The sequence below is a fragment of the Castanea sativa genome, chromosome 6 (genome assembly GCF_040712315.1).
Source record: "Castanea sativa cultivar Marrone di Chiusa Pesio chromosome 6, ASM4071231v1".
Lineage (NCBI taxonomy): Eukaryota > Viridiplantae > Streptophyta > Magnoliopsida > Fagales > Fagaceae > Castanea > Castanea sativa.
In genome coordinates, this window is record NC_134018.1 from 59,420,199 (window position 1) to 59,443,963 (window position 23,765).

Sequence of the window (23,765 nt, forward strand, 5' to 3'; positions counted from 1 at the left end):
CCATAGGTTGAAACTCTTTTAAAAAAAAAACCATTAAGAAAAAAAAATTTGTTTATTTAATTTTTGGATAATTTTATAAAAACACACTAAAATCTAACTTTATTTCAAATTAAGTGTCCTTTGACAAAATTTATTTTTACTAACTTATTTTACTATTTAGCTTATTTTTGTTACTATTCATGAGTCTCATTACACTTTTTGGTACTATTCATGAGTCTAATTGTACTATTTCAGCTAACTTTTACTTTTATCTACAGTACTTTCAGCAAAAAGTTTTTAGTTTCAGCAAAATAAGCGGATTCCAAATGGACCCTATGCCCTAAAATTATAATTATATCAAACAAAACCTTTTAATTTTAAAATTGTCACAGTATAAGCCATAAGTAAATATCTTTCAATTGGGGGTGTCAGGTGTGACTGAGTTTGAAAGGGTTTCTTGGGCTACCTTGTCAATGTTGGTTTCCTAAAAATGCAAGTTGTTGCCTCATTGCCAAATTTATATTCTAGAAAGATCAGAGGTAACTTTCATCGGTGCAATAGTCAATGGCCACCGTCACATGAGAGAGAGAGAGAGAGAGAGAGAGAGATTTTAAACCTATTACTCACACAACAAATCAACCACAATCAAACCCATCACCTATTCAATAAATCAACAAATTTGGGTTGATGTTAGGTTTATTTAGCTGAAGGGAAAAAAATCTTAAATTTTAAGAATTTTTTTTTGAATTTAAAATGAAATTTGTTATTTGACATTTATGACCCTATTTCTCAATGAAGTTACCCTTCATTAATGAGGGTATTTTTAAACCACATAAAAGTCTAGTTGAAAGAAGTGAATCATTTTATATATATATATATATAAAACTAAGATTTACCTCTAAATGGTTAATAGTTTTGTAGCTCAAATGACATTTCCCTTTATTTCCAATAGAGGCATCGATGGTTCAAATCCTCCCTTTTATTGTAACTATGAAATGAACAAATTTTTGCTCCAAATATATTTGGAATTATATTTTTCAACTCATTATATGACAAATTATTATAAGATTATTCTTGTGTATAATTTAAACAAGTTCGCACCATTCATAAAAAAATAAAAAACAATACAACTACAAATACACATGGATTACCTCTTTAATTTTCACACGGTAAATTGGAGCAAGATAGCTCCAAAATTGGTTCTAAAAAAAAAAAAAGATAGCTCCAAAAGAGCAAAACTTTTTTTTCCTACGCAATTATCCAGTAAAAAAAAAAGGGGGGGGTTAAATCGCTAGTTGGAGCACCGTGTCCCCAAACATAAGACAAAAAGCGTCCTTAGAAACAGCGTTTAAAAAGGAAGATTTTTTGCAAAAGGCAAAAAAGACACAGGAATGTATGTGAATAGGCAATGGGAACGGTAACAATGGGGCCATGGAAGCAGCTTCTTCTCAGCGCATTGGACTCCAACTCCCACCTCAAGCACTCTACTTATTTTCAACTTGTGACTTCATTTTTTCCCACATCTTTTCGTTTTCTCTGTTTTTTTTTTTCTTTCTTTCTTTGAAAGCATCGTTTGTAATTGTTGTTGTTGTTGTTGTTGTTGTTTTCAGGCTACGATTGGATCAAATGGGAGACCTTCCAATCGCACTGTGGTTTTCAGAGGATTTCAAGAGAACACTGACCAGATCCAAATCAACACTGATTCCCGAACTCACAAGGTTCCTTTTATTTTCCCTTAAAATTCTTTTTTAAAAGACTTTAAATTTGTGTTTTAATTCACATGGGGATTTTGTTTTTCTTGGTTTTAGATGTAATTATGATCTGGGTTTTTTTATTTTATTGAAGATTGAGCTGTTGGGCTTGAATTTTGGCTTAAAACTATGCTAATTGAAGTTATTGTTCACTGCCCATTTGCTTTTCCATGGCGTTTTTAGTGGGCTATGTTGAGTATTGTGGTTTGTGTTAATTGAGAATCTGCTTGTTGAATTTTTTTTTTTTGGCTTACTATGCAGATAGAGGATCTTAAGCATTGCCCATTTGCTGAGGTAATTATTCTCTAAGGTATAATCCAAAAATTATGTCAAAAAAATACATTTTCCTATAATTTTGCTGTACTACTATACTGCATTCCCACCATTGATTGCCGAAGCTTGTCTCCCAGTTTGGTGATTTTGTGTTCTTAGGTCTATCCTAAACTTGAAATTTGATTTTTAGATATGTTGGTATTTTACTGACTCTTGGGAGCAATTCCGGATCAATGGGAAAATTGATATCATAGATGCATCAACTACAGATCCCAAGAAGCTTCAGGTAAGACTTGGTCTTATTTGTGATTTCAAGCTCATTGTAAATGCCTCGTTTTGAAATTTCCTTAATAGTCTAGAGATATGGAATTCATCCTAGCTACAAGAAAAATCTATAGGTTTAGAAAATCGCTCCTTTAAGTGTATGTATTTGATGGCACATGCCAATAATAATGGCTTGCTAACTTTTTAAAAGGAAAAGCCATTTGGTTCATAATAAGTGAAGCCACATTTTGATATTAATAAATTTCATAATGACATATGTCAATGACCTGGAAATTTGCATGTCTTTTTTAACTATATTATTCTTGTATAAAAGCTTAGTTTTGTGATGCGAGAAATGATATGTCCACAACATTTTCACAACATTTTTACAACAAATCCTAAGTGACAGGTTGTTACTGGTTGTTATTGTTGGGGTAAAAAAGTAATTTTAGTGTTAAGTTCAAATTTGAACCAATAACAACTAACCACCTGTGATTTGTTGTGAAAATGTTGTGAATGTAGTACCTCTCTTGGTGATGCATATAAAGATTTGCAATTTTCATAATGTTTTATGCAAACTGTTGATTTAAGACAGGACAGACAACCAGTATTGTTATATCTTGAGAGAGCAGAAAGGCTACTAAAGTAATAGTTGATTTGCAAATATCCAATGTCAAGTTCTAATTTTTATCCAACAGTAAACTGATTACATACACTGCACAACCTTTAGTGATGGTCCTTGAGAGGCCATGGTCGTAAAACTAAAAGTGGAGATGATGGTGGCTGGGTTTGACCTTCATGATATAAGTGACTGGCGTGGATAGTGATTGAGGGTCTGTTTAGTTACTAGAGGTTGTAGAATGGTGTTTGGCACAAAAGCTTTGCTTGTTATGCTTTGGTGTTGATAAAGATGGTGGAAAAGGATAAAGGTTTGGGGGCTATGGGCTTTTTTGATAGGTTTGGTGTTTCAAATGATGGGGTTTATCGTGATCTTGGGTTGTGATGGGTGGAAATTAGAAGAAGAATAGTGGCAGTGAGTGGTGGATTGGGATGGTTTTGGATAGATATTTGAGGAAGAATGAGTTCTATTAGGGCTTTTTCCCCGAGTCCATGATATCTGCAAGTTTTTTATAATGGCTGGAGAAATATTAGCATGCTTGGCCTAAGGTACATAAAGTTTTACTTTTTAACCCCCAGGTTGGCAGATTAAACTCTACATAACAGTTGAGTAAAGTATCATTTCCCCATTTTAGAAAGAAAGGGACTGAAAAAAATGAAGAGCTTTAAATTTGTTTTTTTTTAATAAGCTAATTGAGAAGTTTAAATGATTTGAACCCTACAACACCTCCATCAACTATTGTCACCTCACCTTCCCTCCACTCAAACACACCACAACCACCAACATAGTCCCAAATGCAATTCCAAGTTGTCCTTAACCACATTGTCACAAACAAAACCAGCACCATAAGCCCATGATTGTCCTAGCCACATCTCAGCAAATTCTTCTCCGCCATAAGCGCTGGCCAAATTTACAAATTTTCATTTCTTTTTTTTTTATTTTTTTTTTAGGGGGAAATTAAAATAAACAAGCTACATCACCCTATCAGTGAGTACATAGTTAGATGTCCTATTATACAATACACCAGTAGCATCCATATTAACAAAACGCAAAATATCTGGACTAGGAGGGCTGTCAAGAACTACAAACTCCTCAGCCATGTTGATGCCTCTTCTTGCAAGCGCATCAGCGCAACTATTCCCTTCCCTGAACACATGCTCCACGCGGAGCTGTAGGAACCTGCTCAGCAAGTATCTGCAATCATTTAGAAGAGGGAGATAAGGTTTATTAGTACCCCCTGAGGAAGTGACAAGATTAACCACCATTTTAGCATCCAACTCCACCACCAACCTCTGAACTCCAATGCCTAAAGCCAGGTTTTAACCATCCCTTAATGCCCAAAATTCTGCCACAAAGTTAGAAGCATGGCCAATGGATCTTGAAAAACCTTTGATCCATCTCCCATTACAGTCTCTGATTAAGCCACCTCCCCCCGCCTTACCTGGATTCCCACTTGAGGCGCCATCCGTATTTAACTTATACCATTCTGCAGGTGGCTTGTTCCACTTCACAGTTATGGTTGCGATCCGTTCCTTCCTTCTGGATTTAGCAACACAGTAGAAATACTCCCTTGCCTCATTAAGACAGGTTTTGTGCAGATTCATGTTGAGAGGGACATTTTCAAACACCACTTTGTTGCGGTGTTTCCAGATACTCCAAACAGCTAGTGGAAATATTATATTCCATGGAATATGGCTGTGGTGAAGAGACTTACTTTGACAATTGGCTTGCAGCCAGTCATTCAATTCAAGAGAGGGCAGAGGGGAGATACTCGGGGCACGAATTTCAGCCCAGAAATGTTGCGCAAAAATGCAGTCCCTGAGCATGTGCTGTATAGATTCGTCTTGATTTCTGCAAAGAGGACAGAGTTTGTTGCAATTGATACCTCTAGCAGCCAGGACCTCCCTAATTGGGACACTATTATGCAAACATAACCATAGAAAGCTCACAATTCTCGGAAGAGTGTCCAACTTCCAGATCCAACTGCCCCCAAAAGTTTTATCACCCTCTACACCACCAATAACTTGTAAATAAGCCGAATTAACAGAAAAATCCCCATCCTTTGTGTGCTTCCACATAATTACATCCTTTTCATCACCAAATTCTTGGCAAGGAACAGCCCTAATTTTATCCTTGATTATAGGTGGTTGCTCAACTGATAAGCTATCCCAGTTCCACCCATGATTGTCTCGGATATCAGCTATAGTTAAATTCATATCATTCCTTGATAATGGACCCTCAATGAGCTCCCTTAAAGATAGCCCTTTAATCCAACTATCCATCCACACCTTTTTCCTTGAGCCATTTCCAATCCCCCAACAGAGACCCTTGGCAAAGGTAGGGAAGCCAAGTTTAATAGCAGACCAGGTAGAGGAAGAAGGGAGAGCATCTGGATTAGCAGCCCTCCTTCTGGAATCTGAACAGTACTTGTTCAACAAAATTTTCACCCAGGCAGCCTCTTTCTCCTGATACATCCTCCAGTTCAATTTTGCCAACAGCGCAATGTTTTTGGCTCTGGCAGATTGGATCCCCAAGCCCCCTTCTTCTTTAGGCCTAATAATTTTCCCCCATCCGACTAGGTGCATTTTCCGTTTTTCAGTTGGCGAACCCTAGAGAAAGTCTCTATTGATTTTATCCAACTTTTTGCAAAGATGAGTAGGGAGAGCAGCCCCCTACATGACATAATTGGGAATGGCTGACATTACGGACTTCACCAAGAACTTTCATTTCATCATCAGAAAGTCTAGCAAAATATCCCATCTTCACCATTGTAGAGGTCTCTATATGAATTGTAAACTTTGGAAGTTAGGATTAGATGAAGAGAGGGAAGATTGAAAGAGGGGAAAGGTTAGAGAATGGGTTTAGGGCTTAATTGTTGTCCCTTCACCATAGCATATATTTAAATTAGATTGATCTGATAGTTACAAGAAGACATAGATCAGTTGCATCTCTTGAGGAGATCTCCTAGAGGCAAAAGTCTTGGGCCTTGTATGTGAAGGAGGGCGATAATAATACTCGGTTCTTTCATAGATTAGCAAACTCACATAGAAATGCTAATCAAATTAAAAGGATTGAGGTGGATGGTGTTCTTTATGAGGATGAGTCTGATGTTCGCTCTCAGTTAGTTCTTTTCTATCAAGGATGGTTTAAGGAAACTGAGGTGGGGCGTCCCACCATGGATGGGCTAGATTTTGCTTGTATTGAAGAGGGTTAGTGGTTATCGTTAGAGAAGGAGTTCTCAAAGGAGGAAGTCATCCAGGTATTAAGGGAGATGGAGGGGGATAAAGCCCCTGGTCCTAATGGTTTCACCATGGCTTTTTTCCACAAATGTTGGAGTGTGGTGGAAAAGGATATCATGGATTTTTTGTTTATTTTCATCGGCACTCTAGGTTTGAACGGTCTATGAATGCTTCATTTCTCACTTTAATTCCTAAGAAGTGTAATGCCGTTAACATCAAAGATTTTTGTCCCATCAGTTTGGTGCGTAGTGTGTACAAGCTGCTGTCTAAGGTGTTGGGTAATAAGTTGAGGGTGGTTTTGGATAAACTCATATCTGAGACTCAAAATGCATTTGTTGGAGGAAGGCAGATTCTAGATTCAGTGCTTATTGCAAATGAATGCCTGGATAGCAGGTTGAAGAGCAGAAGTCCGGGGGTGGTTTGCAAGCTTGATATTGAAAAAGCTTATGACCATGTAAATTGGGAGGCCTTGTTTTATTTGTTGGGTTGGATGGGTTTTGGGTTGAAATGGAGGGGGTGGATTAAGGCTTGTGTTACATCTGTCCGTTTTTTAGTCCTGGTAAATGGATCCCCTGAAGGTTTTTATGGAAGCTCGCATGGATTGAGACAAGGGGATCCATTATCCCCGCTATTGTTTCTCTTGATAATGAAGGTTCTAAGTAGACTCTTGAAGAAGACAGAGGAGTGTAATCTTATTCGGGGATTTCATGTGGGAGCTTTGAATGCTGTTGGTGTGCGTATTTCCTATCTGTTATTTGCTGATGACACTATCTTATTTTGTGATGTCTCTAGGGAACAGTTGCTGTCCATAAGGTTGGTGTTGTCTTGTTTTTAGGCTTTTACGAGGTTGAAGGTCAATGTCGAGAAAAGTGAGATCGTTCCTGTTGGGGAGGTGAATAATATAGATACTTTGGCTAATATTCTTCAATGTGAGTGGGCAGGTTGCCTATGAAATATTTGGGGATGCTGTTGGGAACTTCTTTTAAGACAGTTGCGATTTGGAATCCTATTTTGGAAAAAATGGAGAAGCTATCTGAGTGGATGTGTCTTTATTTATCTAAGGGTGGTAGACTCATGCTACTAAAGAGTACTCTCTCAAGTCTCCCTACGTACTTTTTATCTCCTTTTACTATTTCTAAAGATGTGGCGGCTAGATTAAAAAGTATTCAGAGGAATTTTCTGTGGGGGTCTTCTGAGGGGAGTTTCAAGCATCCGTTGGTGGCTTAGGATAAAGTGTGTTCACCCGTTGAGAGGGGCGGTTTGGGGATAAGAAGTGTGGTGTCATTTAATCAAGCTCTATTAGGGAAATGACTGTGGAGATTTGGTCATGAAGTTACCCATCTTTGACGGAGAGTTATCTCCACAAAATATGGTGAGGGTCAAGGGGGGTGGTGCACTAAAGTCTGCAAGAGGTCTCATGGGTGTGGCCTTTGGAGAAGCATTAATGAAGAGTGGGAGAGCTTTTCTAAGTATCCGTCCTTTGTAGTGGGTGAAGGAACTCGTATTCGCTTTTGGCATGATAGTTGGATTGGTGAGAATACTCTAAAAGATCGCTATCCTGAGCTCTATGTGTGTTCATCGGTCAAGGATGCTTGCATCTCTGAGGTTTTGTGGGCTCTAGAAGGGGGTACTGTTAGAGTGTGGAATTTAAGGTTTTATAGAGCGTTTGAAGATTGGGAGTTGGCTGCATCTTATTCTCTATTTTAGCTTATCCAAACTTGTATTCCTCGGGGTGATAGGAGAGATACTCTTTGTTGGCGGCTAAAAGGGGATGGTAAGTTTGACACCCGGTCTTACTACCATGCGATTCAGGGTGCCTCGAATTCTTTGTTTCCTTGGAAGGGTGTTTGGAAAACAAAGATTCCCAAGTGCGTGGCGTTCTTTTTGTGGACAGTCGCACATGGTCGGATCCTCACTTTGGATAATCTAATGCTTAAGGGTTGCCATTTGGCTAATTGGTGTTGTATGTGTTGCTGTGATGAGGAGTCAGTAGACCACCTTCTTCTTCATTGTCCTGTTACTCATTCCCTATGAGCTTTCATGCTTCAGGCTTTTGGTATTCATTGGGTTATGCCGAGATCGTTGGTGGGTTTGTTATCTAGTTGGCATCAGTGGTTTGGGAAGCATAATTCAGAAATTTGGAATTTGGTTCCAGGGTGCTTAATGTGGATTGTGTGGTTGGAGCGAAATCGTCGATCTTTTGAAGATCAAGAGAAGACGTTGGAGGAGTTAAAGATTTTATGCTAACGTAGTCTATTGGAGTGGTCTGGTTATTGAGGTTTTACTGAGTGTTCTTCTCTCTCTGAGTTTATGTCTTCCCTTAGCTTAGTTTCCTGACTCCTCTCTTGTTGTTGTGTTGTGTGTTCTTTTTTCTCTTCTTGTTCATTATCATGAACATCTTGTATTTCTCTTGTTTTTTTTTTCTTTAATTTAAGATTTTTGATTACCTATCAAAAAAAACTTAAGCTAATAGAAGAATAACAAACCAATTATAAAACAACCACATAACCAAGCTGGAAGACAATTGTTGGAAGGAGGCACGAGCAAACATGGGGGATGACAATTTGTTTCCTCGTCAATAAATCTCAAATCAAATAATAGTAAATTTCAACATGTTTGGTGTGCTCATAGAAAACTAGATTGTTAGCAATACAGATAGTGGCCTAATATCATGGTACATCTCCATAGAAATAGCAACACCACCACCAATATCTTGAAAGAGAGAACAAACCCATAACATTTCAGAAGTAAGATGAGCCCATACTTTGCTTCAACACTAGAGGGTTTATAAAAAAAAATTGAAGCTTCAACACCAGAGGGAGGAACAGCGTTTTGCTCTTTACAGTGCCAAGTAACAAGATTACAGCCAACAAAGGTATAATAGGAGGTAACCAGCCCATCAAAACAACTACTGGTCTAGTTGGCTTCTAATCTTTGAACCACGTAGATTCTAAACCAAACAGTAACATAAAAATCATAAATTCCTTCACTGGAACATATAACAGTTAACAGGAGCTCCTTTCAAATAATGCAAGATACGACAAACTGTTTCAAAATAAGGTTGATGAGAAGCATGCATGTACTAACCAACACCACCAATGCACAAGTAATGTCAAGATGAGACGATTAGATAAATCAGCTTCCCAATCAAGTGTCGATATCAACCAACATCCGCAAACAGTTCACTGTGTTTGTCATCAAGTTTAATAGTATAGTGCATAGGAGTATCAATAGGATGAGCTCCTAAGTCCCAGCTTGGGAAAAAAGATCAGTACATATTACTTTTGTGAGAGAGAGGGAGAGAGATACCCTAAAAAGAACGAGCAACTTTATTTGAAAGGAAATAGTGAAGAGCACCCCAATTTTTTGTATGGAATAGCTTACCAAAATATCATTTCAAATCAGTAGTACTGATGGAGTCACTTTCATAAATGATGACATCATCAATGTGAACAATTGAGACAATCATGCCAGCAGAGGAGTGGCATACAAAGACAAAATGATCAGAGGTAGAATGTTGGAAGCCATACCCTTTGGACATCTGGATTGGTATTGAATTGAATATGAGTGCATGGGCTTTGGTTGAGTCCCACATTGGGGGTGTACAAAGTTGAATTTGGCTATATAAGCGATTATGAGGAGTCTTAATTGTAGCTTGCCTAGTCTTTTTTAAGTATAATATAGATGTGACTAGCACTTCCTTAAGTTGTGACAGTTGCAGTACTTAGACAACCATTTTCTAGACTGCTTAGTGGAAGAAATTCTCTCATCTATCTCGTAAATCCAAGAAACATTACTCTAATGCAGAAAAAGATTCAACAATAGGGTACCAAATTTCTTGGAAGAGTCACAAAATTTGACTATCATAGAAATATGGGGTTTCAAAAAATGTCACAACCATTCCATAACAACTGAATTTTCACTCACTCGATCCTCAAGTTGGATCCACTGTATTAGGAGGATCTTGTCAAATATTTCAATTTTCGTTTCATGTAGAAAGTTTTTCACAGTGTGTGCCCAAGCTAGATAATTTAAACCATGTGATTTCATTAGGTAATTGATTTAGGCACATCATCATCCTTAAGAAAGGATTTTTTTTCCCTCAAATATCACAATAGTAGAAGTCCATCTAAAGTTGTGTGGGAAATATTGTGACTTGTTTAAAACTAATGTTTGTAAAAGCAAGCTTGAGCTTGAGCACAAAGTGTGAAGTGCCAAAGCTCCAGCGCTTTTCGCCTAGGTTGCACCGATACGCCATTTCTGGCAAAGTACCGGTGTCCGACACTGGTAAGACTCGCTGGACTCTGGTGTCTGAGTGGAGTTTTTTTTTTTTTTTTTTCTCTTCTCCAACACAGCGCGGACACGGTTCTTGCAGTTTCAGTTGATTCAGAGTTTTTTTTTTTGGGTACTTACAGGCTCAGCCATTGATGAAGCTTCAACCTCAGACATTGAGATCACACCACTATTTGTTCTTACTCTTCTTTTTAGTCTCACTTGCGTTGTCACTCTACGTTTTTGCCGCTACTGTTTCTGCATTTTCTCTTTCTCTGCATTTTTTTCATTTGTTGTTTCTGCAGTTTTCTGTTTCTCCTTTGAACTCTAGAGTCTTCCGGTCTCTTTAAAGATAATTGACAACTTGCATTCTGTCAACCACTAAATACATGCTGTCAACCACTCATTTTTAAATTTCATTGGGTTTAATCAATTTTTTAATGGTTTGTCTGTACACTTCTAGCTTTTGTTTATTCTTTATTTTTAAAATTTGACTAAATACATGATGTCAAGTGTCAACTGTCAACCACTCTTTTCAAAATTTTATTGGGCTTTGTTCTTTATTTAATCAATTTTTTAATTCTTTATCCGACCACTCCTCTAGATTTTGTTTATTTTTTATTTTAAAAATTTTCATAAATAGTTGAAATTCAAATGGGCTTTGGCATAAACAATTTATTGGATAGACATAATTTATGTCTAAAAATATTTAAAAATGTGCCTAAATATAAAATTTAATTAATTATTTAATTGCCGTACCCACGCCGTGTCGTACTCTTACTTTTCAAAAATTGCCGTACCCCCATATTTGTGCCCGTGTCGTGTCGGTGCAACTTAGCTTTTCGCGTCTAAAGTGAGGCACATTCAAAAAGGCATCCTTCTTTGTGCTTTTTCAACAAGCTCAAAGCACCTTTTATATAAACTATTGATTTGGTGGATAAAATTAAATGTTATGTGTGTTGCTATACACTTCTATAAGACCCATTTTGGGACCGCAATCACTCCACAGTCCACCATTGATCTTATAGACTAATTCTTATAAACTTATACATTATTAACTAGTTATTCTCTAATATTAGTAAGTAGGAAATTAGTCATAATGCATTATGTCTATCAGATATTCAAGAAAGGGTATGGATGGAAGTACTCATATCTAGCTGATCCAAAAAAAAAAGAAAAAAAAAAGACTTGACTTGCAATTTTTGTGGTAAAATTGCGGGAGGGGCTTATATATAAATGTTATATGAATTATATAAACTCTCTTATTTCAATTTATATGATTTTTTGATCACTTGCTTATTGTATTGTCCATTAATAATTATTTTCAAATTTATCAAATTATTTTTTTAAGAATGTGAGTTTCATTTCAATCATGTGCATGCTTGCACTTTGCACCTAGGCTCTAGGAAGCCTTTGTGCTTAAGTGTGCCAACGCTTTTACCAACATTGGTTTAAAATGCTACCTTAACCTCAAATTTTGGCTACCCAAAACTTGCCCATACATGCTTTAAGAACATGAAGTTAAATCTACTATAACATTTGATTCCCTTTGGATAAATTGCAATATTCCTCCCAAACAATGAGGTCATGATGCTGCACAAAATTCTCAAAGATATTTCTGGGCAAAATAGAACTTTGTCTATGTCTATGCTTGGTGTCATATATTTTGTTCATAACCGAGCCAAGTCTGGGAAAAGGGAGAGGGTTGTGGTAGGTTGACAACCAACATAAAATTTAGTCACTTAATTATGAATGGATTCAATATAGATACTCGTTGGGGCGTTCTCTGCTAACAATGTGCCACATCAGAATTTAGGACTAAACCCAAAATATAATATGAGAGAGAAACCTAAGAGTCTATAACTAACATTGACTAGAGAGACAAAAATAGAAGCCCCGGCTTTAGCATTAAGGGTTGCTTGAAGTTTGCACCAAGCATTGGAAGGAATTCCCAACCAAAATTTATTAATTAATGGTCATGTTATCTATAATAGTGACTTCTAAGGCCTATAAATAGGACCCAAGTTACATCAAGGAAGCAAGGGAAATAACTTCATAACCAAGTAAGAAAATGAGATAACTTGTAACTAATTACATATAATACGAAAATAAAATTAGATTCTAAAAAGCTTAGCATCAACCAGCATTAATTATGATCAATCAGGTCCATTAGAATCAATCAACATCAATCTGGTCAATGGGCATATTCGGTGTTTGCACCAAGTTAATAGCAGTTCATCAAACTTTAAATGTGAGCAATCAAACTGTTGGCTTAGTTGCAATGCCTCACTACTTTTAAAGTTTTTCCAAACTTTAGTTATGCTTAATTTTCAAATTTACGCGTGTATTTTGTCATAATATAAAATTAAAAGGCCAAGAGTCTTGTAAACCAATTGGAACCTTTAGTTTTACAAATGAACTTGTAGTTTGGTTTGGGGTTTCTTGGGTCCTACCAAGAACGGTACTGTATCTTCTTTTTGGTTGGAAAAATTGGATGGGGACGCACTTGTCAAACATTTGGAATTTAGTACGGTTGTGCTTGATGTGGTGTAAATGGAGGGAGCATTATAGACATACGTTTGAGGATGTTGATACTTTGGGAGATCAACTACTCACTTCATTTTGTGGTTATTTGTTCAATTGTTCTCAGGTTTGGGGATTCACATCTAGTGATTCTCTCTCTCTCTGTTTATTAGTTCTCTTCTCTTTTGTAATTAATTTTTTGTTTTTTTTTTTCTTTTTCTTGCTTGTGCTATTTGACTGCTTTGTACTCTTTTTGCTTAAAGTAGTATTTTTAATATAGATTTTTCTTATATGGACTTATTTTCAGGCCAAACCATACCTCTTAAGTCTTAATGCTCTATGTTATAAATGTTTTATCATTCAAGCTCTATCTTCAATGCTTACATTTCCTTATACGTTTTAATTCCTTATGCAGCAAAGACAGATATCTTGGTTTGCTAGTTCTCTGAAATCAAGACTGCAGTATTCAGGGCCTAGTCCAGGTCTTCCCTGTCTAAGTGAGCAACCTGCACCAAGATTTCTTAGATCCTTCCACAGGTCCAGTTGTGGCATTTTGTCTGCTGGTTCTAGATCCAGATCAGGTTTCGTACCTTCTCTAGTCTTGTATGCATTTCATGATCTAGTTGTTTCCAATTCTTAATGTTATGATATCAACTTATCCCCAGGTTGATTACTTGAATTTGAAGAGCAACCTAAGGGTAAAATTCGCATCTGGACTGAATGTTAATGGAGAGAAGTGCTGGACTTCGGAGATTATCAACCCATAATATCTGCTTTTTGATTTTTGGATTCCAATTTGAAACTAGTTGCAAATTAAGAAGTCATTTATCAAATTGATTATAGAGAGATTATTTTCATGATCCCTCTCTAGTGCATTGTATAAATTGATTTTTTTTTTTCTAAAAATAAATGGGAGATATATTTGTGTAGATGTATGACTTGTAATTCTTTGGTTATGCCTAGATCAGGCAGTACAATTCATGACTAGTACTGAAACAGTGAAAGAGTTGTACATACCTTATTTACGTGAAGCCTTTTTTTTGATGTTGTAGATGTCTACTAGCCTTCAATGCAAAAGCATCTTTGCCTAAATGACATCCCATTTCAACATTTGAAAGGAACTTGCGTGAAGGAGACCTATTAGGATGGATGTGACTTTTCCTCCTAATTTTTAATCATGTGTAGATTAGGCAATACAATTTATGAGTAATGAGTGACTAGTACTGAAACAGGTAAAGAGTTATACGTACCTCTTTGATGTAAAATCTTTGATTTAATGTTGTGGATGTCCGCTAGTCTTTCCATGCAAAGCATCTTGCCTAAATGAGCATCCCAATCCAACATTGTAAAAGGAAATGATATGGAAATTCTTGAGGAAAGTCCAATCTTTCCCAACTGTGTTTGCGGAATACTCATTTGAGCAAGAGGTTTTGCAATGGAAGGGATAAAAATGCTTTCATCGGAAGAAAATGACTGGTCCTATTTATCATTGTTATCTGTACGTTGCCTATGTACTGAAAGCTAGCCTTTGTTGTTTTGAGGGGTGGTTGTACCAACATTACTATCTGAGGAAATCTAGGTTGTTGGATTTACTTTCAATGCTATGAATGATATGTTGGGCTGTTAGCTGCACTTGTTTCTTTGAACAATATTTCCAAGGGCTTTCCCTAAGCCCAATGACAAATTTACAGTGCTATCTTGCTATATATGATTAGAGGGAAGATTCGCAATTGAAAACTGTGCTTTTTTCTTTTTTATTGAAAACTGTGTTTCTGCTGGCGCTGAAAGAATCCTTGTTTAATATTAGTTCATCACTTTGTTTTTTGGCTGAATTAAAAAAATACGAATATTTGTTGTAGGCTCGTCGGCTTCACATTATGTGATAGTAATGAATAAAATTACGTGTCTTACTCGAGTCTTGATAAGGTTATTATTGTAAACATAACACATTTGTTCAAGCGGCAATTAAGTAAACTTTACCAAATATCACGTGGAACAATACAAGAACTCTTACTACCAAATCACAACCGGTGTTACTTAGGCTGTGTTTGTTTCAGTGTAAAATATTTTCCGAGTGGAAAATAATTTCAGGTGAAAATATTTTCGAGATTGGAAAATATTTTCTAGTGTTTGGTTGTATTTTAAAAAATACTTAAAAAAAATATTTTTTGGTGTTTGGTTGTGTTCTTGAAAATACTATAGAAAACACATTGCTCAAATTTTCTCACATTTTCTCAGCTTCCAAACAAATATATAATATCATTTTTCAATATATAAACACAAAACAAACCAAACCCAACAAAAAAATTCATCAAATCCTGTCAAATTGAGAGAAGAAGGAAGAGAGACCGGTGCGATTGGGTTCGATCTCGTGGCGGAGGGGACTGGGTTTGATCACGCGGCGGAGGCAACTGGGTTCGATCTCGTGGAGTGGTGGGTTCGTCAGAGTGGTGGGTTTGACAAATGGGTTCGTAGGAGTGGGTTTGACGAATGAGTTTTCTGTGTTTGAGGGATGGGTGTGGTGGGGTTTGAGAAATGGGTTTGCGGAATGGGTTCGTCGGAGTTGTGGGTTCGTCGGAGTGGTGGGTTCTTCGGGGTGCGTTTTCTGGGTTTCAGGGATGGGTATTGCTCGACGAAGATGGAGGGGACTTCCGGCGAGGGTGGGTTTGAACAGATGGGTTGATCGGAGGTGTGTGGGTCACTTGGTGTGTGGCTCGGACTGGCGTGAGGGAGACGGTTGAGCTCGGACTGGCGGTGGAGCTCGACTGGCGTGAGGGAGAGAGCGAGAACCCGAGAGTGCGTGAGAGGCGGAAATGAGAGACAGAAATGAATTGAAGGTAAAATAGAAATGGAAATTATTTTCAGTCTGGGAAGGGCTATTTTACAGTCAATGGGAAGTGATTTTCAATTTGACCAAATTTTCTTTGGCTGCTAAACACACGTAAATGCTTAAAATATTTTCTGAAACTCATTTACCGTCCAACCAAACGCAGCCTTATTAGTTCATTATTATATAATTGTGCTTTCAAGTTCTTCAGGAATCTGGTAAGTATTGTACTCCCGTGTTTATTGTAATTATTGTACTTCCAAGCTTATTGTAGTATCATTCTAGTAACATCAGTGGTTTATTAGTATTTTAATGTTTTTTTAATGGTTTTTTGATGCAGTAATATTTTTTTAATATGGGTTTCTGCTGCACTACATATAATACGATTACTTCTTTTGTTTCAATTATCAACATCTCTCGAGTTTGAGATTAAATTGTGATCCTGGGGTACATGTATCAAAATTAATGGGGGGTCTGACATTCCACTAAATTTCTTGGCTTGGATATTTGAACGAATCCCCAGGCCAGTGCTTTTATCCAGAAGATTATCTTGTGGTGGAGGAGATCAGAAACACAGATGACGAAAGATCGTGCTCGGTGGAACCTTACCATGCATGGCTTGTTGCTATTGGACAACCACTGCGAGTCTGCGAACTATATTTTCCTTATAAAGGTATGCAGAATCAATCTCGTATTTCTATCCCCTCTTCATGTATCAAATGTATCAAATGGAAGAATACTTGACTCCCATCTCCCAACCATATATAGGGGGGTGCTAACCAGTAGCCACCTTTCAAAGGATCTTAGTCAATAACACCAGCTTCTTTGTACTTCTCTTGACTTTCGGGCATGCTACAGATTAGTGGTTATAGCTTGTTTGTTCTATTTGTCTTCCAGCAAGGATAATTTTAATGCTAGTTTGTTCTATTTGTCTTCTAGTAAGTATAATTTTTGTGCGTAGGAGTCGCATGTCATTGAGACATAAGTCTCATAAGATACTTTCTGTTTCCTATAATTATTTTTAATGTCTATTAATTATAATAATTCTAGTGTAAGTTTTGATGAATTTATTTGTCCTAAATGCAAAAACACCTACCTGAGGTTTGGCTTAGTTGCAAAAACATCCCTTATGATTCAAATTTTCCTTATAACTTCCTAAGGTTTTTATATTTATCAAATTGATCCATGGGACTAACTTCCAATTAGCTTTTATGAATAGAAAATTCACATGGTTAGTAACGCGAATTAGTTAATAAGTTTTCTTTATGTAGTCACGTCATTGTTTCGCCATTCTTCCATTTATAAGAGTTAACAGAAGTTAGTTACAAGGGTCAATTTGGTAGACATAAAAACTTTAAGGAATTATACAAAAGCATTAAAAGTTAAAACCTTAGGGGGTGTTTTAACAAACCAAAACCTTAAGGGATGTTTTGCATTTTGGCCAAGTTTTTTTCTTCAGTTTATTTGTTTGTTGTATAAAAGTACAGCAATAACTTAAAAAAGTCGTTTCCCTTTTTTTTTATTTTAAATGTGATACTTTAAAAAAATTGTACATTTTTTAAAGTGAAAATTAAATTCATCCAAATGAAGTCTAAGCATAATGTTACCTAGGCATTTATTTCCTTGTGGTTACCAAGTTATTTCTGTTATGGAATAAGGCTTTGAATTGAATATCTTTCATTGTTAATAGAATCCCAATGAGTTAGAGTAGAAGCCTTATAGAATCCCAACGAGTTAGGGTAGAACCTTTGGAGAGAGGTATTCTAGAATTATTAGATGGGAAATGCTAAAAGAAAAAAAACCATTAATGTTTTGATAGTTTTTTCCATTTCCTATAAAAGTGGATTTAAAATTTTCCTGAAATAGATTATTAATCATTGCCTTAAGGGCACTCGTCAACATAACCCTTATTAGATTAGGAAAAAGTTAACGGATATCTTAAGGACATTGGTTTATGAACCATATTTATAATTTTTTTTATGGGGAAAAAAATAACTGATTTTTTTTTTACCACTTTTTATATTTCTCATAAAAATGATATCAAAACTTTATTAAAATATTTCAATCACAAATGCTCCAAGGGCACCCATTAACTGGACTCATTTAATTATTGGGTTTCTACTCCTTCATATGATCTGTCTATATAATCAATTTACTTATCCCCCAACCCATCTTCTCAAAAAAAAAAAAAAAAATTGAGTGTATTAGGACACTTATAAATGACCTACTTTCAAAATTCTAAAAAAATATCATCCTCTCCAAATTATAAATCCGATTATATATATAGTGTTCTTATGTTATATTCATTCTCATTTTATGCAACCCATGTTGAATCGAAAAGAAATTATGTTTGTTGAGCACTGTGGACTATGAATCCAACAAGCTCGAGTCTAGGTCTTGCTTTGTATGATGAAATGATAGTGGGGTGAGGTTGGGAGGTAGTTTTGGATTAATCTTAGTAGATAATCATAAATCTGAGGGGGGGGGGGGGGCTTTAGTTAATTCAGTTAGTAAAGTTTATTTTCTCTGAATAAGGGTATTGAATTCAAATTCTAGCTACACCAAAAAGAAACTAATTAGTAACTTGACTTGATAATAGATTTTGTGGGTAAGTTGGGCCCGGGCGACCATGTCTGCCCGCTTGATCAAAATCCAACATAAAGCCTGAGGCCCAACGGATGAATTGAACTTGGTATGCAAGGAGAGAGTTAGCCTTGGGCCTTAGCACAAGGGGCCCAACTCCGAGATTAGGACTGTGGCCAAGGGGAAGACAATTTGAGAGACTCTTAAGTGGTCAACTAGATGTTGACCGACAACAAAGGTAGTCGGGGTGGAACACGGACCTAGTAAGATCGATAGCCGAGGACTGATAGTGCCATTGGGGAATCACCTCCGAACACTATTCGGCGTCTAAAACAAGTTCTAAGGAAATCCTCTAAACTTGTGAGGATCCCTTAGGATTCTAATGAACTTAGGAATATGTGTGAAGTGGTAAGATAATGATTATGACCCCACTAATAAAAGACCATAAGAAGGGGAAGAAGGAAAAGGAGAAGGGGTTGAAAAATTTGGGGAGTGAGAGAGCAATAAAGAGGAGAAACACTGGGAAACAATTGGGGATTGAAAGGAACCAAGGGAAGTTTGGAGCCTAATCTGTAGGATTGAGTCTTAACCCACGTATAAATGAATTGTGACCCAAACTCTCTGGTCTAAACAACGTTGGGTGGCCAAAGATTTAATTATTTAGAGCAAACTTGCTTTGTATCTATAATTCTTAATTTTTAGGAAGCAAGACAGTGAAACCTTTTCAACAAGAGGGAAGATTCCAAAAAAAGAATCTTACTATCAAAGACACACTTCCCAAGGGTTTTTGTAGTTTGTGATAGCCCTTGGGGGGCTTTGGTTTGGCGGTGAAGAAGTTTCATTTGTGGGGCTAGACTAAAATCAAGCCACGGTGGAGATTTGTTATGTGTGGCTTAGTTTTTGGTCCACATAAGTGACTGAGTCCTATTAGGACTCTTGTTATTGGATTGCTTTCAAATCATTACCTAGCCGACTTACTAGGATATATGTGATGCAGCAATTGTAGAGTGATATAGAGAGTTCGGCTGTTGCATATTTGTGAGAGTTCTCTAGTTTAGAATAGGGTGCAAGGTTTTCTCTATTCTTTGTATATTTGATAGAGCTATTGGGTGTATTGGGGATTAGGTTATTGTGAGAATACTGATACACCAACTTGTATATATCTATATTTGATTAGTGGAACTTCTTCATTGTTGCTCGTGGATGTAGGCTAAAAGCCGAATCATGTAAATCATTGGTGTTTTTTAGTTTGTGTGTGTATTTATTTTCTGATTTTGGGTTTGCTACATTCTTATTGTTTATTTCTTGGAGATCTTTCTATAGTCATAATATTTTTACAATCAATATTGAGGTGAAAGTGCTATCTGGAGACGCTTTCCTACAACATATTCCTCATTTTATAAACATTTGGTGGAGAGTCCAAATATTCCAGCCGAATGATCGTGTGAATGTGTGTAATTATTACACTAATCAGCACTAATTGAAGGTAGGTTGTCGGTAGCCCAATATATAGTTTTAAAGGGTTTCCTCAACTGCCAAAAAGGAAAAAGGTCATCCTTTTGAATCTTGATGGACTAGTAGAGGGAGTTGACTTCACTACCTATCATGTGATGGCATGGACAGCTAGTTACTACCTAACCTATATAGAACAACGCTCAAAACAAACAACAAAGAAACTTGCAGTTTTATTCAGCAAAAAAAAAGAAAAAAAGAAACTTGCAGTTTTATTCATCCAACCCTTTGCATTTTTAGAATCACAATTACATGGTCCAAAAGAAATGAAACAACCCCACATATTACACACTTGGCCAAAAAAATTCCCTGCTTGGATAATGGATAGTACTATCACAATTCACAACAGTCCATTAGAATTACAGTTCTCATCTATCCAACAGTACCCTAGCACCGTGGCATGTCTGCCGGAGGGTGAGGAAGTGTTTCCAGGACCCCCTCCCCGTTCTTCACAATGAAAGACGTGCCTAATCCCCATGATTGATGTATGTCTAAGTGACAGTGCATAAACCAAACCCCTGCAATAATAATTGAAGTAATTACTTACATATTCAATAACCAAAATTTTTCATAACTGTTGACATGATTGACTGTGATTAGTGCATAATAACAATGATACAAGTAATGGACCCAAGTGAATGTGATGTGAATCTAATTGTAACAAAAGATGGAAAAATGTTATATCTTTAACATTACTCGAAAGAGAATTACCTGGATTGTCAGCGAGGAACCGAATAGCAGCCCATCCACCAGCAGGAACTCCAATAGTGTTCATGTAAGGTGGATCAACCAAGTTGAAATTTGCAGTTTGTGGATTATAGTTCCCAGTGCCATACCCCACAACATAGAAGCTATAGCCATGAAGATGAATTGGGTGATTCTCAGTGGTGACTGTCCCAGTGTCCTGCAAGATGAGTTGCACCCTAGTGCCATATTCAAGGACCTTGACCCTAGTCCCATTCAAAGCCTGTGTGTCATTAGGAATATTATTAGGTGCCCCATTGACAAAGTCATAGAACTTAAGGGGTACCCCAGGAAAATCCTCAGTGAAAGAACCATTCATCTTTTTGTAGTAAGCTTCCAAAAGCGAAATTGGTGGCTTTATAAAACTAATGTTGTTCATAGATGCCGCCATAACCCCATTATTAAGGCCTTGGCAATTTTGATTGGGTGTCTTAGACTGACATTTTTGGACATTCAATCCGATGGTGATGAAAAGGTTTGCATCAATCTCTTTTGGAACATTAACAGTGTTTAGGCTTTTTAGTCCATCCATGACTGTCTTAACAGCAAGATTGTCACTAAAACTTGGTAATTGGGCTGGTAATGATACGCTATTAGTCACAGCACCTAAGTATTGGAAGTGGGCAATGGCTGATATATTTTGGAAAGCAGCACCCTTGGCTGAACTGTAGGGTCCCATGGCCATGGAGTATTTTCCTATGGGCTGATTAGCAGTGACTAGGACATTAATGGTCTGGCCTGGTCCAAGCATCACACGGTCTGTGGTGAATGGCTTTGTGTACTCAGCATCAGCTTCCACGATGGTTAATTTGTGATTAGCAATGGCAAAAAAGTTCTCAGAGTTTAGGCCTGCGTTAATCAGCCTTAACAAATATGTCTTCCCAGGAACCACATCGATCTTGTACACATCTGAAATAATCAGCACATTACATGAGGGACAAAAAATTATGATTACAGGATTAGTAGATAATTAGCTATCACGATAGGAATGTTATAAACACAAAATTTTCACAAATTCTTTTAATAATTATTGACATGTTAAATTGTGATTAGAATAATATTACTTTTATATAATTACACTTTAATAATTGCTGATATGATGAATTGTGATTAAAATGATATTACTTTTATGTAATTACACTAATGACATTATTGTTATACATATCACAATATTTTTTTTTTTGAGAAACACATATCACAATATGTAACCCAACTATTTGTGAAAAAAATTGTGAAAATTTTCATATGTTAGACTTATTGGCTAAAATCCAAATTAATCAATTGATTGATTATTGTGTTAGATAACGTAAGATTGATTGATTATTGTGGTTGCTTTATAAGATAATACAGAATCTCTATACATGGAAATTAATCAATGAAATTGCTTAACTTTTTGAGATATGTGAATCAGGAATATCTCAAGCATCTGATTAGAACAATTGACTAATACAACTAATTTAATTATTTTACTAGCAGTTTTCAAAAGCAAATGATTAGATGAAGTGGGTTTTCACAAGTTAGTCATAATTAACCAATATAAATTACTCTAATAAATTTTTATTACCATTGTTGGAGCAATTGTAGTTGGGGCCAGGGTGACCATTAATTGTATAAGCATCTGTTACTGGAGGATTTCCACCGCTTGCTATAGTGGCACGTTCAAGTTGTACCACATCTTTGTTATAATACTCCCCTGCCATATTCCCAAATTATCCAACATGCAAAATAATAAGTAGAAGCAATTTTCATTTTAAATAATAGAAGTCTAAGGAACACATATACTAACGAAAAATCTTGTCGCACACTCGCTATTGCAATTTGCACACTTTGTACACATTTCTTTTGAAATTGTGTTTTGCAAATACGATTTTAGTTCACATAGCAGCATGTGTATGATGAGTGTATAGCAAGAAGTGATAATCATTACTATATATACTAGTATACGTACCTAGAAGTAGAATATGCTCTTGATATGGGTAATTAAATGGGTAAGGGACCCCAGGCTTTGGGTACACCACAAAGGCACCATAAAGTGTGGCCCGGAGCCAAGAAACATGAGCATGCCAGAAAAAGGTTCCCTTTTGATTCACCAATGTGAACTCATACGTAAAAGTCTGGCCAGCCTGAATTGGACACTGTGTGATGTACGAAGGCCCATCGAACCAGCATGATAGTCTCTGCCTGACTCCATGCCTTGATAGAATAATGATCGATAGCAAGGGAACACACATAAACCATTATTAGTGAAGTTAATATATATATTTAATACAAGTAATCTTATGACTGATCAAAGAAATAAGTACATTAATAGGGTTAACGTACCAGTGGATTGTGGTATTGTATGGTGTCTCATTGGTAATTTTGACAATAATTCTATCATCTTCTTGGGCATAAATTACAGGGCCTGGAAATATTCCGTTGACTGTGACTAATTCCTTGGTGTTGCACAGTTTTGTAATTTTCATAGTTTGTATCTATATGCCATTAAATAAAAACTTCATTAATAGACATGCATGCATGCTCGAATATACAGAGGGAAAAAAATAAATGAAAAAAAAGAGGAAAAAAATATGAAATTGCAATGCTTATATAGGGATTAGTAAGTAACCTTGAAATCATAGAACCTGGTTGAGCTTCCTCGAGGCCAGTGTGCCATACGCGTAGCATGCACATTGTAAGCATAAGATATTAAGCTTAACCATAGCACAAGCACAACAAGTGAGGTAGTTAAGTTGGCCATCTTCTATGAGAGAGAGAGAGAGTTGGATTAATTGAAGAGCAAGATGGGGGTGAAGGGGGGGCTTTATAATAGAGGGAAAGTCTTAATTAATGTCTTTGTTTTATTTATTCAGAGTAGAAGAAGAAAGGGGTATTTGTGTAGGTGTATCATGTTTGTCAGCTTTCATGATTCCTCTAACATGGTTTGGTGATAATAAGGTGTTGGAGCGTGATTATCCAATGTGACCCCAATGTGGGGAGGGGTTTATCCCTCTCTCTCTCCTCTCTTTCTCTCATACACATAGTATTTTCTTTTTCCTTTCTGTCACATTTTCCCTAAGAAATGATTATGTCATTTGACTGAGATATAAGCACACCTGCCTCTTAACACTATATCAAAACCCCACCATGACAGAACAGCTACTTCTCTATATTTTCTTTATATTGTTAATCATTATGTA

The 23,765-nt window shown here is 36.6% G+C and overlaps 2 protein-coding genes across 2 annotated transcripts; one reads left to right on the plus strand and one right to left on the minus strand.

The window, feature by feature from the left end:
- The first annotated feature begins 1,318 nt into the window (after nt 1–1,318).
- LOC142638797 (pyridoxine/pyridoxamine 5'-phosphate oxidase 2) lies at nt 1,319–13,964 on the plus strand. Its single transcript, XM_075812862.1, is given in 7 exon segments — nt 1,319–1,480; nt 1,590–1,697; nt 1,992–2,024; nt 2,194–2,289; nt 13,336–13,430; nt 13,432–13,501; nt 13,586–13,964. Coding segments are annotated over 7 exon segments (597 nt in total). The 5' UTR covers nt 1,319–1,387; the 3' UTR covers nt 13,688–13,964.
- Nucleotides 13,965–19,995: 6,031 nt separating this feature from the next.
- LOC142641374 (laccase-6) lies at nt 19,996–23,336 on the minus strand. The gene is made up of 6 exons (XM_075815795.1): nt 23,195–23,336; nt 22,909–23,060; nt 22,535–22,779; nt 22,151–22,279; nt 20,554–21,495; nt 19,996–20,360 (listed from the first exon to the last, which is right to left on the minus strand). The coding sequence occupies exons 1-6, from the start codon at nt 23,324–23,326 to the stop codon at nt 20,230–20,232; spliced, it is 1,731 nt and encodes a 576-aa protein (XP_075671910.1). The 5' UTR covers nt 23,327–23,336; the 3' UTR covers nt 19,996–20,229.
- Nucleotides 23,337–23,765: the final 429 nt, after the last annotated feature.